Below are 11,630 nucleotides of genomic sequence, written 5' to 3' on the forward strand. Positions count from 1 at the left end.
TTCATAGAATTTAAACCAGACAGTATGATATTTGGTTTCAATAGATTTGTCACTAGATAAATAAAGGGTTAAAGCCAAAAATAGGTTACAAACTTACACAAATGTACCGATGTCGCCCACAAACTCATTTCTGTTCTACTGTCGCCTACAAACTTTCAAAAAATGTGCTAATATCAACATTTTATAGTTTTGACCTGTTACATACTAATTTTGACCTGACAAATTTTTTTTTTTTTTTTTTTTTAAGATCTAATCCACGAATGACACGTGATGATTTTAACCAGTTTAGCCGGTAGCAAGTCATTTTTGTTTATATCGATACACTTTTTGAAAGTTTTTGTTTACATCGGTACACTTTTTGAAAGTTTGTAGGCGACAGTAGGACGAAAATGAGTTTGTGAGCGACATCAGTACATTTGTGTAAGTTTGTAGCCTATTTTTGGCTTTAACCCATAAATAAAAAATTGAACTTGTTATTAAGGTTATGTAAACCATTAACACGAAGTAGTTGATGCTAGCTGGCAGCAGCTGTTGAACCTCCAAACATGAGGAAGCTCTTTGCGAATGTGTGCGCGGGTTGAACCTCGTTCGTCTCAACAATTTGCACCTTTTGACATAGTGTAATCAGTCTCGTTTCTGTTACATATGAGATATGCTTTTGAGTAACCCATATAACTGAACTTCTTAGCTACCATATTAGCGTCACGTAAACAATAAAACTATAACATAATACATAACAAAAACTTCTTAACTTCTTAGCATCACGTCGGGGTTCATTTTTTTTTTGAACGGCAAGCTTGCATCAGCGTATCATTTATTTCAACGACACTCATCATTTGCACACACACACACGCGCGCGTTCGGGAGGAAACCCGAATCACATTACAGGAACCCGATCCTTTAACCATCCCGAGGGGCAGGCGGACCGAGTTTGAATCCTGAATGGATCCGGGAGAAAACCCCCCCTGGGGTCAATCTGGATATCCATATTTCAGGCAGATTAATTAATAGGATGGGCAGAGCGAGGCTCGAACCCATGACCTAACCCCCAGCCCCAACACACAAGGTGAGGGGATGCCGTTGAAGCAATGCTTCGTTGGCCGTCGGGGTTCATTTAATTTAATTCCTTTTGAATAACACAAATACATTATTATAGAGCCTTTGACCTTGGTGTTTGATATAACTTATCAACCTTGATGTTACGAACCTTGATGTTATGAATTCGAATACTGTGGTGAACTATTTGTAATTGGTGTTGATTAGCCGTATTAAAACAATAACACAACTATCTTGTTAAAATTTTTAAACATGTAACTATTTACGATACATTTCTTAATCAAAAATAACACCATCAGTGTGATTAAAATCAAAATTAACAACAACAACAACAATAACAAAACTCAATACCACATAAGTGGTGCATGGGGGAGGTAAGATGTAGACAATCATTACCTTATCCGAGAATAAAGACAAGTCATTTCTCCACCCAGAGTGAAAACACTCTCAAAAGTAGAGAGAGATTGTTTTCGAGTGGACCTCCGGCCAATAAGTAGAAATTTTTTTTTAAATAAAATAAAATTTAGACGGCATCAAAATGGTAAAATCAAATTTTCATGAATTTTTAATCCTGCCTGAAAATTAACATTAACTAAATTTATCAAACTTTATTAGTGTGATCAATTTAAGTTACAAATAGTTGAATTTTTTTTGTGCCATTATCAAACATAAAAACAGACAAATTAATAAATTTTGTTGTTGTTTTTGTTGTTTTTGACGGTTCTTTCATCTTTGAATTTTTTATGAAGGCGCTCTATAAGTTTTTCGTTTTTAAAAAAACAAAAAAAATGTTTTTCTCTTGATAATCTAACTCTAGAAAAGAAAAAGAAAAAAAAAAAAGGTTACACGTACAAGTAGTGTCTGTAAACGTTTCATACATTCTGTACGTACACGTAGCAATGACAAGGGTTTCATATACTGACTGAGGTCTGAGAATGCAAGAATATGATATCGGAAGCTGAATAACAACTAAACTTCTACTATTATCAGGTAACTTAAATCTTCTTGTTCTACTATCTTATTATTATTTATTATTAATTTATTATTTATCAGATAACCCTAATTACAGTATACTTTTTCCCTCTTTATCAGCTGTGAGCCTGTGATTTACTAATTTTCCAGAGAAAAAAAATTGAAAAATAGATGTAGCGATTATATTTATTTATGTTATCAATTTATTATTATTCTTCAATTAAATTAAGGAAAAAACAATGATTGTTAAATGTCCTTTAACCGTTAAAGGTATCGAAGTATCGTGGATTAGTACAATTAGGTTTTGTGAACTAGAACCCTAATTTTCATTGTAAAGTATCATGGAGACATGGATTGAATCGAATTTGAGCCAAGAGGAATTTAAGTTTCAATCAGCTAGCTAGGCTACCATGTGTGCTAGTCCTTAGGTTAGTTTTATTTACATATGAACACTTTGAATGGATGCAAGTGAAATTGAGGATGAAATCAGCCGAAAATTAATTTGAAATGAAATTTTTGTACAACTGATTGAATTCACATCTGTGAACCTCCTGAAACTTTGATCAAATCATTAGTGTCTTAAGAGTTACAGATCATTAATCTCATTCAGAACAACTAGTATTATTATGCATTGTTTTCAGGTTCAATTCGCAAGGTGGAAATTAGGCTGATTGTAAAGATATTCGTCTTCTTGTAGAGATTCTGCTTCAATGGAGTTTGATTCGGCTAAAATAACTCATGGTACAATGTTTATTGAACTCTTTGTAATATAAAAAACACTTAAATTAATGACAAATTGAAACATGGTTCGTACCAGATACCCATGTTGGCAAAACAGAGGACAGCTCAGCGTCGGTTCAATTGGAAGCAGTCACAACTGTTGACCGAAAACATCGATCCGCTGCAGACAACAAAGTAGAGACACGTGAGAGTGAAGATGATGTGTGTATGGATTCTGGTGATGTTAATATGGAGGCTTCAATTTCAGCTGAGGATGTAATACGGGCGGGCGGGTATGGTGCTAGAGATGATATAAGTAGTTTTCTTCCTGTTGCAAGTGATTCAACCGACTTTGAAGCTTCATTGCGTGATGCTCGAGACTATGAGGAGCCACAAAAAGATATTTGCAGACCAGGTCTAGGATGGACAGACTTGAAAGATCAAAAGTAACCACCCCGAAGCTGATTTTAATGGCATACGACAAAAAACTTAGGTATATGCTAATGTGCATAAACTGTACTTTATTCTCTATGTGTTTTGGTTGGCTTTTTTCTGTTGGTCAGAATTTGTTGTTTTCTTCTCAACAGTATTTCACTCGCAGATACTTTTGTTGTTATTTGTTAGCTTAGGGTTTCATTTACAATATAGCATACCGTACTTGGTAACTTGCGAGAATCTGATACCTACTACTACTTGAATATCATGTGAATTCAAAAGTTCTGTGCATTCAAGGTTTTTGTGATATACTTGCAGCAGTTTTTCCGTACATGAGTCAAACAAGTAGTTTCCACCGGCTCATTGAAGCTTGATCTTGCTCTAGGAGTCGGAGGATTACCAAAAGGTGACTACTATCATTTTATTGTTAGTGATGAGTTGCAAATTACTTGAAAGCAATAGTTGTCTAGATTAACAACGGGTTTGGAGATCGTGAAGTGGACATCCGTAAGTGTTACACTGTCGAGATAACGACGAGGGGTCAAGGGGGTCGCACCCCTTGCGGGTTTCAAGGGGCATCGCCTCTAGTTGGGGATTCTGTTCCCAAGTGAGCTGAGGCGGGGTCTACGGGGAATGTGTGTTGATAGTTCCTCCTATTAACACACATTTTAACTGAGTCAAAGATCACCGTACACTTTTATGTAAGCCAAAAAATATAGGTGTTATTTCTAAAAGATAATAACGATTGGTGTAATTTCATTAAGATCACGAGGACGACCGCCGCGCAACTACCAAACCAACCTATTGGTGTGTATTGGTGTAATTTGCAAGAGATAATGAGGGTTGATGTAATTTTATGTTAAGCACACGGATTATCTCTCAACTCTAATTAAAATAATCTGGGTATATAATTGATAATTGCCTAAAATGAAATATTTATCAGACATTTTACCCAAAATGATACAAATTAAAAATTCAAATAAAAAAAAAATACAAATAAAAAATTCGAGTGCAATTTTTTTGAGATATTTGCCACAGAGAATGAATAGTTAAAATCTTAGTTGGACAGACAATGTGGGTCCATCCTTATCTGTTCCAAACAATATCTTTTCCATCTTTTTTTTTTTTTAAAGGCAAGCTTGCATCAGTCTGGACCGAAGCCTAGTCATCATTTGCGCGCACACACGCGCTTTCGGGCAGGAAACCCGAACCACACTCTGAGGATCCGACCCTTAAACCATCCCGAGGGGCAGGCGGGCCGGATCTTAGTCCCGGAGCGAGTCGGTAAAACCTTCCCTTTGGGCCACCTTCAAGGAATAATGTTTCAATTCCTAGAGCGGGTGACGAGGTTCGAACCCGAGACCTCTAGCCCTGCGAGTACACAAGTGTAACCGCGGTACCATTGAAGCAATGCTTCGTTGGTAATATCTTTTCCATCTGTAATTGTTTTAACCTTATCCTCAAATCCTAAATATCTATGGACACTAGAGCTGTACGATCCATGTTACAAAACTGCCTATTGGTATCTCAAACAAACCTACACAAAAAATGGCTGCAATATCTCCCCTACAAACACTCTCATCTTCCAACAAAGCAGTTATCCATGGTCACAAGTTGGTTGCACCTAGAGTTCAATCTTTAAACATGAACCACAAACGAGGTTCACTCACTGTGGTTGCAGCCGTCGGTGACGTGTCCTCCGATGGCACAACTTACCTGATCGCCGGTGCAGCCGCTATTGCGCTTGTAGGAACCGCCTTCCCTATTCTTTTCTCGCGAAAAGACACGTAAGTTAAATGTGATTAAAATTGCACTTAAACCAGTGGATCTGGGAATAGTAGTAACTCCTGTAACTGGTTAAAAATCATAAAATTTATCTGCTAGATGGATTATTTCGATGGCGGAGTACTTTTTATTTAAATGTACTTAACCTAATCGGATTGTTCCTTGACTATTTTGACCTTTAGGCTAGTAATCACAAATATGCATAACCCAACCAGTAGGATATATATGATGGTTACATTAACATGTATACCATTTTATTTGTATGCACATCTTTTTTTCCTTTACATTTTAGACATATGGAGCAATGTTCTAATTTGGTTGTAAATTGTAATATAAGTAAAATGTAAATAAAATAAAAATCAAGAAATGTAATATGAAATACAAAACATAACGTCAGTTTTCTTAGACAACTCGTTACGAGAGTTTAACGAGCCGGGTGTGGAAATTTAGACGCATCAATCAAAAAGATTTACAACGTTCGTTGGGCGTTTTAGGCAAGATTGTAACTAGCCTTGGGGCAATTTTTTCACGAGCAGGAAAAAAGCGTGGAACGTTATTATATTACTCCGTATTATATGTATTATTTTAATTTATACGTAGTAACTGATTTTCTTCTCCTTTTCATTCATCTTAGCTTTAATGATATTTCGCCACATTAGTCACAACATTATCACAATCCTCTTTTGAACCTCTTTTACAACAACATATTTTACTACATTACCTAGAACCTTGACACGTTACAGTAACCATGTATAATTGATGGTCGATTTGTAAATTCCAACTTATTGGGTAGAAAGAAAACACAGTCGTTGTACAAATCATTATAAGCATTACATTATTTTTATTTTTGGTTGTTCTTTTTTATTTTAAAGGCAATATCAAATTATTATATTTGGATGTGATGGTATTATTACATTATGAAACTTACACGATTGAATTGATTAATTCTAACACTAAGTGTGAAATGAAGTTATCTCTAAGCCCTCTACATTTTACTCGATCATTGGTAAATTTATGTGTGCTTGTGGCAGGTGCCCATAGTGTGACGGTGCAGGGTTCGTGAGGAAATCGGGTGCAACTCTAAGGGCAAATGCGGCTAGGAAAGACCAGGCTCAGATTGTTTGTGCTAATTGCAATGGTTTAGGCAAACTCAATCAAGTTGATAAGTAGTACATTACACATTGTCTCTGCTTCTTTCGCTTCACGGTTTGGGTTTTTGTATCTAATGCAACAATTCGCCATAAACGTTGGTTGTTGTTTCTGGTCTCGAGTAATATGGTTGTGAAAACATGTGACATGGTGTAGATGATAAAAAAAAAATACTTAATTGATCAAGTTTAAGATTGAATCGTGACCTTATTGTGTGACGCTACGCCGGTTTCACATAGTATACGAGACAAACTATTCTCACTGGATATGGTAAAGTTAATAAAAGAACAAGTTAAACTGACAACTATGAGAAAAAAAAAAAAAAAAAACAATTTTTACATGGATTTTCAAGTTAATGTGGTTGGTTGAGCACTCTCAGTTGATTGGAATGAGATTTAAGTCTTTTAGCGTTCCATATGGTAAAGTATATGGATATTGTTATAATTTAGGAGTTTATAACTACCTTTAGTAATGCAGTCTTCAATTAGAGAATAATAGAAAGAAAAAGGGAGAAAGTATATGTATATGAAAATATCTATATTCTTAAGTGCATCTTCTGCAAACTACACTTCATATATTTATAGTACAAAATAGATCACTGTGCAATTAGGTAGAATAGCTGTACCCACAAAATTGGCAGACATTATTGACTTTTATAACACTCCTCCTTGGATGACAATTTTTGTTTCATCAAGATCAACTACAAGTTACTGCCTCATTAAAAACCTTGCTAAAGAAAACCCAGTGGGAAAAAAAAACTTTAGCTAAGGGAAAAAGAGTGCAGCATAGAGTTGACTCCCCCTCAAGTACACGTCGCTGAGTTGTTACATCTTTTGAACACGCCGCATACCAATATCGTGAACGTGTTTTCTGAAAGTAGCAGTTGGGAGTGCTTTGGTGAAAATATCGGCAGAGTTGTTACTGGATTGAACATGTCTCATTTCAATCTGGTTATCTTTAATGAGATGTTGAGTATATGAGAAGAATCTAGGAGGTATGTGTTTTGTTCGGTCACTTTTGATATACCCTTCTTTCATCTGTGCTATGCAAGCTGCATTATCTTCATATATAATTGTTGGACTTTTATTGCGTTCTAGTCCACAAGAATCAGTAATGAGTTGTCATGGATCTCAACCAAAAACATTCCCGAGTAGCTTCATGTAATGCAATCACTTCGGCATGATTTGATGATGTTGCAACAAGTGTTTGTTTTTGAGAACGCCATGATATTGCGGTACCTCCATTTAAGAATACATATCCAGTTTGAGATTTAGCTTTATGTGGATCAGATAAATAACATGCATCTGCATAACCAACCAAATCTTGTTTTGAATCATTAGAATAAAATAATCCTAAATCAGTAGTTCCTCTAAGGTATCAAAATATGTGTTTGATCCCATTCCAGTGTCTTTTGGTAGGAGCTGAGCTGAACCTTGCCAACAAATTAACTGCAAAAGAAATGTCAGGTCTTGTACAATTTGTAAGATACATAAGAGCTCCAATTGCACTAAGATATGGTACTTCTGGTCCCAGGATATCTTCATGATCTTCACATGGACGAAATGGATCAGTGTCAACATTAAGTGATCTAACAATCATAGGAGTAATTAACGGTTTTGCCTTGTCCATATTGAAACGTTTTAAAATCTTTTCCGTATAAGTTGTTTGATGTACAAGTAAACCATTAGGCATATGCTCAATCTGCAAACCAAGGCAATACTTGGTTTTTTCGAGATCTTTCAATTCAAATTCTTTCTTTAGAAGTTGAATGGCTTCATGGATCTCTTTATTTGTACCTATGATGTTAAGATCATCGACATAAACGGCTATGATCACATATCCAGATGTTGTTTTCTTAATGAATACACATGGGCAAATAAGATTATTGGTATACCCTTTGCTTATCAAGTAATCACTTAATCATTTATACCACATGCGACCCGATTGTTTCAACTCATATAAAGACCTTTGTAACTTGATTGAGTACATTTCTTTGGGTTTTGCATTAGTTTCTTCTGATACCTTAAATCCTTCAGGTATCTTCATATATATATCACTATCAAGTGATCCATATAGATAAGCAGTCACAACATCCATGAGATGCATTTCTAAATTTTTAGAAACTGTCAGGCTGATTAAGTATCTAAAAGTAATTGCATCCATAACAGGAGAATAAGTTTCTTCATAATCAATTCCTGGTCTTTGAGAAAAACCTTGAGCTACAAGTCTAGCTTTATACCTTGTAATTTCATTTTTTTCATTTCTTTTCCGCACAAAAACCCATCTATATCCCACAGGTTTCACATCTTTAGGTGTGAGAATGATAGATCCGAAAACTTTTCTTTTATTGAGCGATTCAAATTCAGCTCGTATTGCTCCTTTCCAATGATCCCAATCATGTCTATTTTGACATTCCATGACAGATTTTGGTTCCGGATCATCATCATCATTCATGATGTCATATGCAACATTATATGAAAATATCTCATCAAGATTTTTCATTTCATTTCAGTTCCATAATATTTTTGAATGTGCATAATTGATTGAAAATTCTGTATTGATATCATCAATCTCCTCTGCAGAAGGAGCATTGATTTGTGGTTCTTCTTGAACACTTTCTTTTACCTCATTATCAGCTGATTTTCTTTTTCGAGGATTTTTATCTTTGGAACCAATTTGTCTTCCATGTTTCTGGCGTGACAAAGATTCAAGAGCGACATTATTGCCAGCTTTTGGAATTTCAATTCGAGCTGGAGCATTTGCTGCTGGTATATATGATTTAGTCACTTTTTTGTATCTGTAAATGCATCAGGCAATTTTTTCGCAAGTTCTTGCATATGCATTATTTTTTGAACTTCAGTCTCGCATTCTTTTGTACGAGGATCAAGATACATTAATTGAGGTTCACACCATGAAACATCATTTTCTTTATTTTTTATTTCTCCCCCTAATCTTGGGAACAATGTTTCATTAAAGTGACAATCAGCAAAACGTGCTGTAAAAACATCACCCGTCATGGATTCAATATATCTTATGATTGAAGATGTTTCATATCCAACATATATTCTCATCCTTCTTTGAGGACCCATTTTAGTGCGTTGTGGTGGTGCGACAGGAACATAAACCGCACAACCAAATGTTCTAAGGTGGGAAATATTTGGCTGATGGCCAAAAACAAGTTGCAAAGGAGAATATGTATGACTTGCACTTGGTCTAAATCGAATTAATGATGCAGCATGTAAAATTGCATGACCCCATACAGATACTGGGAGTTTTGTTCTCATTATCAATGGTCTAGCTATTAACTGCAATCGTTTGATTAGTAATTCGGCTAAACCATTTTGTGTATGCACATGGGCAACAGGATGTTCAACAACAATCCCAATAGACATGCAAAAATCATTAAATGCTTGAGATGTAAACTCACCAGCATTATCCAATCTCACCTTTTAATAGTATAATCAGGGAAATGTACTCTCAATTTAATAATTTGAGCAAGAAATTTTGCAAATGCAACATTTCGACTTGATAATAGACAAACATGAGACCATCTACTAGATGCGTCTATTAGGACCATAAAATATCTAAATGGTCCACATGGTGGATGAATTGGTCCACATATATCACCTTGAATTCTTTCAAGAAACATTGGTGATTCTTTTTCAACCTTAAGAGGTGATGGTCTTATTATCAATTTTTCAAGTGAGCATGATGTACATGGAATAAGTGCATCATGAGGGATCTTTTGATTCGTCAATGGATGTCCATGTGTATTTTGAATTATTCTTTTCATCATTGTAAACATATCATTATAAACAAGACTACTATGAACTACATATGTAAAAACAAGACTACTAACTTAATGATTTTTAAACGAGACATATATGTAACGATTATCGTTGTAAAGACATTTAATGTATATATATCATATTAAGAGATATTCATACATGATAATATCATGATAATATAATAATTTAAAATCTCATTTGATATTATAAACATTGGGTTAACAACATTTAACAAGATCGTTAACCTAAAGGTTTCAAAACAACACTTACATGTAACGACTAACGATGACTTAACGACTCAGTTAAAATGTATATACATGTAGTGTTTTAATATGTATTTATACACTTTTGAAAGACTTCAATACACTTATCAAAATACTTCTACTTAACAAAAATGCTTACAATTACATCCTCGTTCAGTTTCATCAACAATTCTACTCGTATGCACCCGTATTCGTACTCGTATAATACACAGCTTTTAGATGTATGTACTATTGGTATATACACTCCAATGATCAGCTCTTAGCAGCCCATGTGAGTCACCTAACACATGTGGGAACCATCATTTGGCAACTAGCATGAAATATCTCATAAAATTACAAAAATATGAGTAATCATTCATGACTTATTTACATGAAAACAAAATTACATATCCTTTATATCTAATCCATACACCAACGACTAAAAACACCTACAAACACTTTCATTCTTCAATTTTCTTCATCTAATTGATCTCTCTCAAGTTCTATCTTCAAGTTCTAAGTGTTCTTCATATATTCTACAAGTTCTAGTTACATAAAATCAAGAATACTTTCAAGTTTGCTAGCTCACTTCCAATCTTGTAAGGTGATCATCCAACCTCAAGAAATCTTTGTTTCTTACAGTAGGTTATCATTCTAATACAAGGTAATAATCATATTCAAACTTTGGTTCAATTTCTATAACTATAACAATCTTATTTCAAGTGATGATCTTACTTGAACTTGTTTTCGTGTCATGATTCTGCTTCAAGAACTTCGAGCCATCCAAGGATCCGTTGAAGCTAGATCCATTTTTCACTTTTCCAGTAGGTTTATCTAAGGAACTTAAGGTAGTAATGATGTTCATAACATCATTCAATTCATACATATAAAGCTATCTTATTCGAAGGTTTAAACTTGTAATCACTAGAACATAGTTTAGTTAATTCTAAACTTGTTCGCAAACAAAAGTTAATCCTTCTAACTTGACTTTTAAAATCAACTAAACACATGTTCTATATATATATGATATGCTAACTTAATGATTTAAAACCTGGAGACACGAAAAACACCGTAAAACCGAATTTACGCCGTCGTAGTAACACCGCGGGCTGTTTTGGGTTAGTTAATTAAAAACTATGATAAACTTTGATTTAAAAGTTGTTATTCTGAGAAAATGATTTTTATTATGAACATGAAACTATATCCAAAAATTATGGTTAAACTCAAAGTGGAAGTATGTTTTCTAAAATGGTCATCTGGACGTCGTTCTTTCGACTGAAATGACTACCTTTACAAAAATGACTTGTAACTTATTTTTCCGACTATAAACCTATACTTTTTATGTTTAGATTCATAAAATAGAGTTCAATATGAAATCATAGCAATTTGATTCACTCAAAACGGATTTAAAATGAAGAAGTTATGGGTAAAACAAGATTGGATAATTTTTCTCATTTTAGCTACGTGAAAATTTGTAACAAAT

The 11,630-nt window shown here is 34.4% G+C and overlaps 2 protein-coding genes across 2 annotated transcripts; both read left to right on the forward strand.

The window, feature by feature from the left end:
* Nucleotides 1–1,907: 1,907 nt before the first annotated feature.
* LOC139873025 (uncharacterized) lies at nucleotides 1,908–3,474 on the forward strand. Its single transcript, XM_071860953.1, has 3 exons — nucleotides 1,908–2,046; nucleotides 2,670–2,769; nucleotides 2,846–3,474. The coding sequence occupies exons 2-3, from the start codon at nucleotides 2,739–2,741 to the stop codon at nucleotides 3,196–3,198; spliced, it is 384 nt and encodes a 127-aa protein (XP_071717054.1). The 5' UTR covers nucleotides 1,908–2,046; nucleotides 2,670–2,738; the 3' UTR covers nucleotides 3,199–3,474.
* A 1,203-nt stretch (nucleotides 3,475–4,677) lies between these two features.
* On the forward strand, nucleotides 4,678–6,322 carry LOC139871867 (uncharacterized). Its single transcript, XM_071859612.1, is given in 2 exon segments — nucleotides 4,678–4,970; nucleotides 6,000–6,322. Coding segments are annotated over 2 exon segments (378 nt in total). The 5' UTR covers nucleotides 4,678–4,731; the 3' UTR covers nucleotides 6,139–6,322.
* The last annotated feature ends 5,308 nt before the right edge of the window (nucleotides 6,323–11,630 follow it).

This window comes from Rutidosis leptorrhynchoides, chromosome 10 (genome assembly GCF_046630445.1).
Source record: "Rutidosis leptorrhynchoides isolate AG116_Rl617_1_P2 chromosome 10, CSIRO_AGI_Rlap_v1, whole genome shotgun sequence".
In the NCBI taxonomy this organism is placed as follows: domain Eukaryota; kingdom Viridiplantae; phylum Streptophyta; class Magnoliopsida; order Asterales; family Asteraceae; genus Rutidosis; species Rutidosis leptorrhynchoides.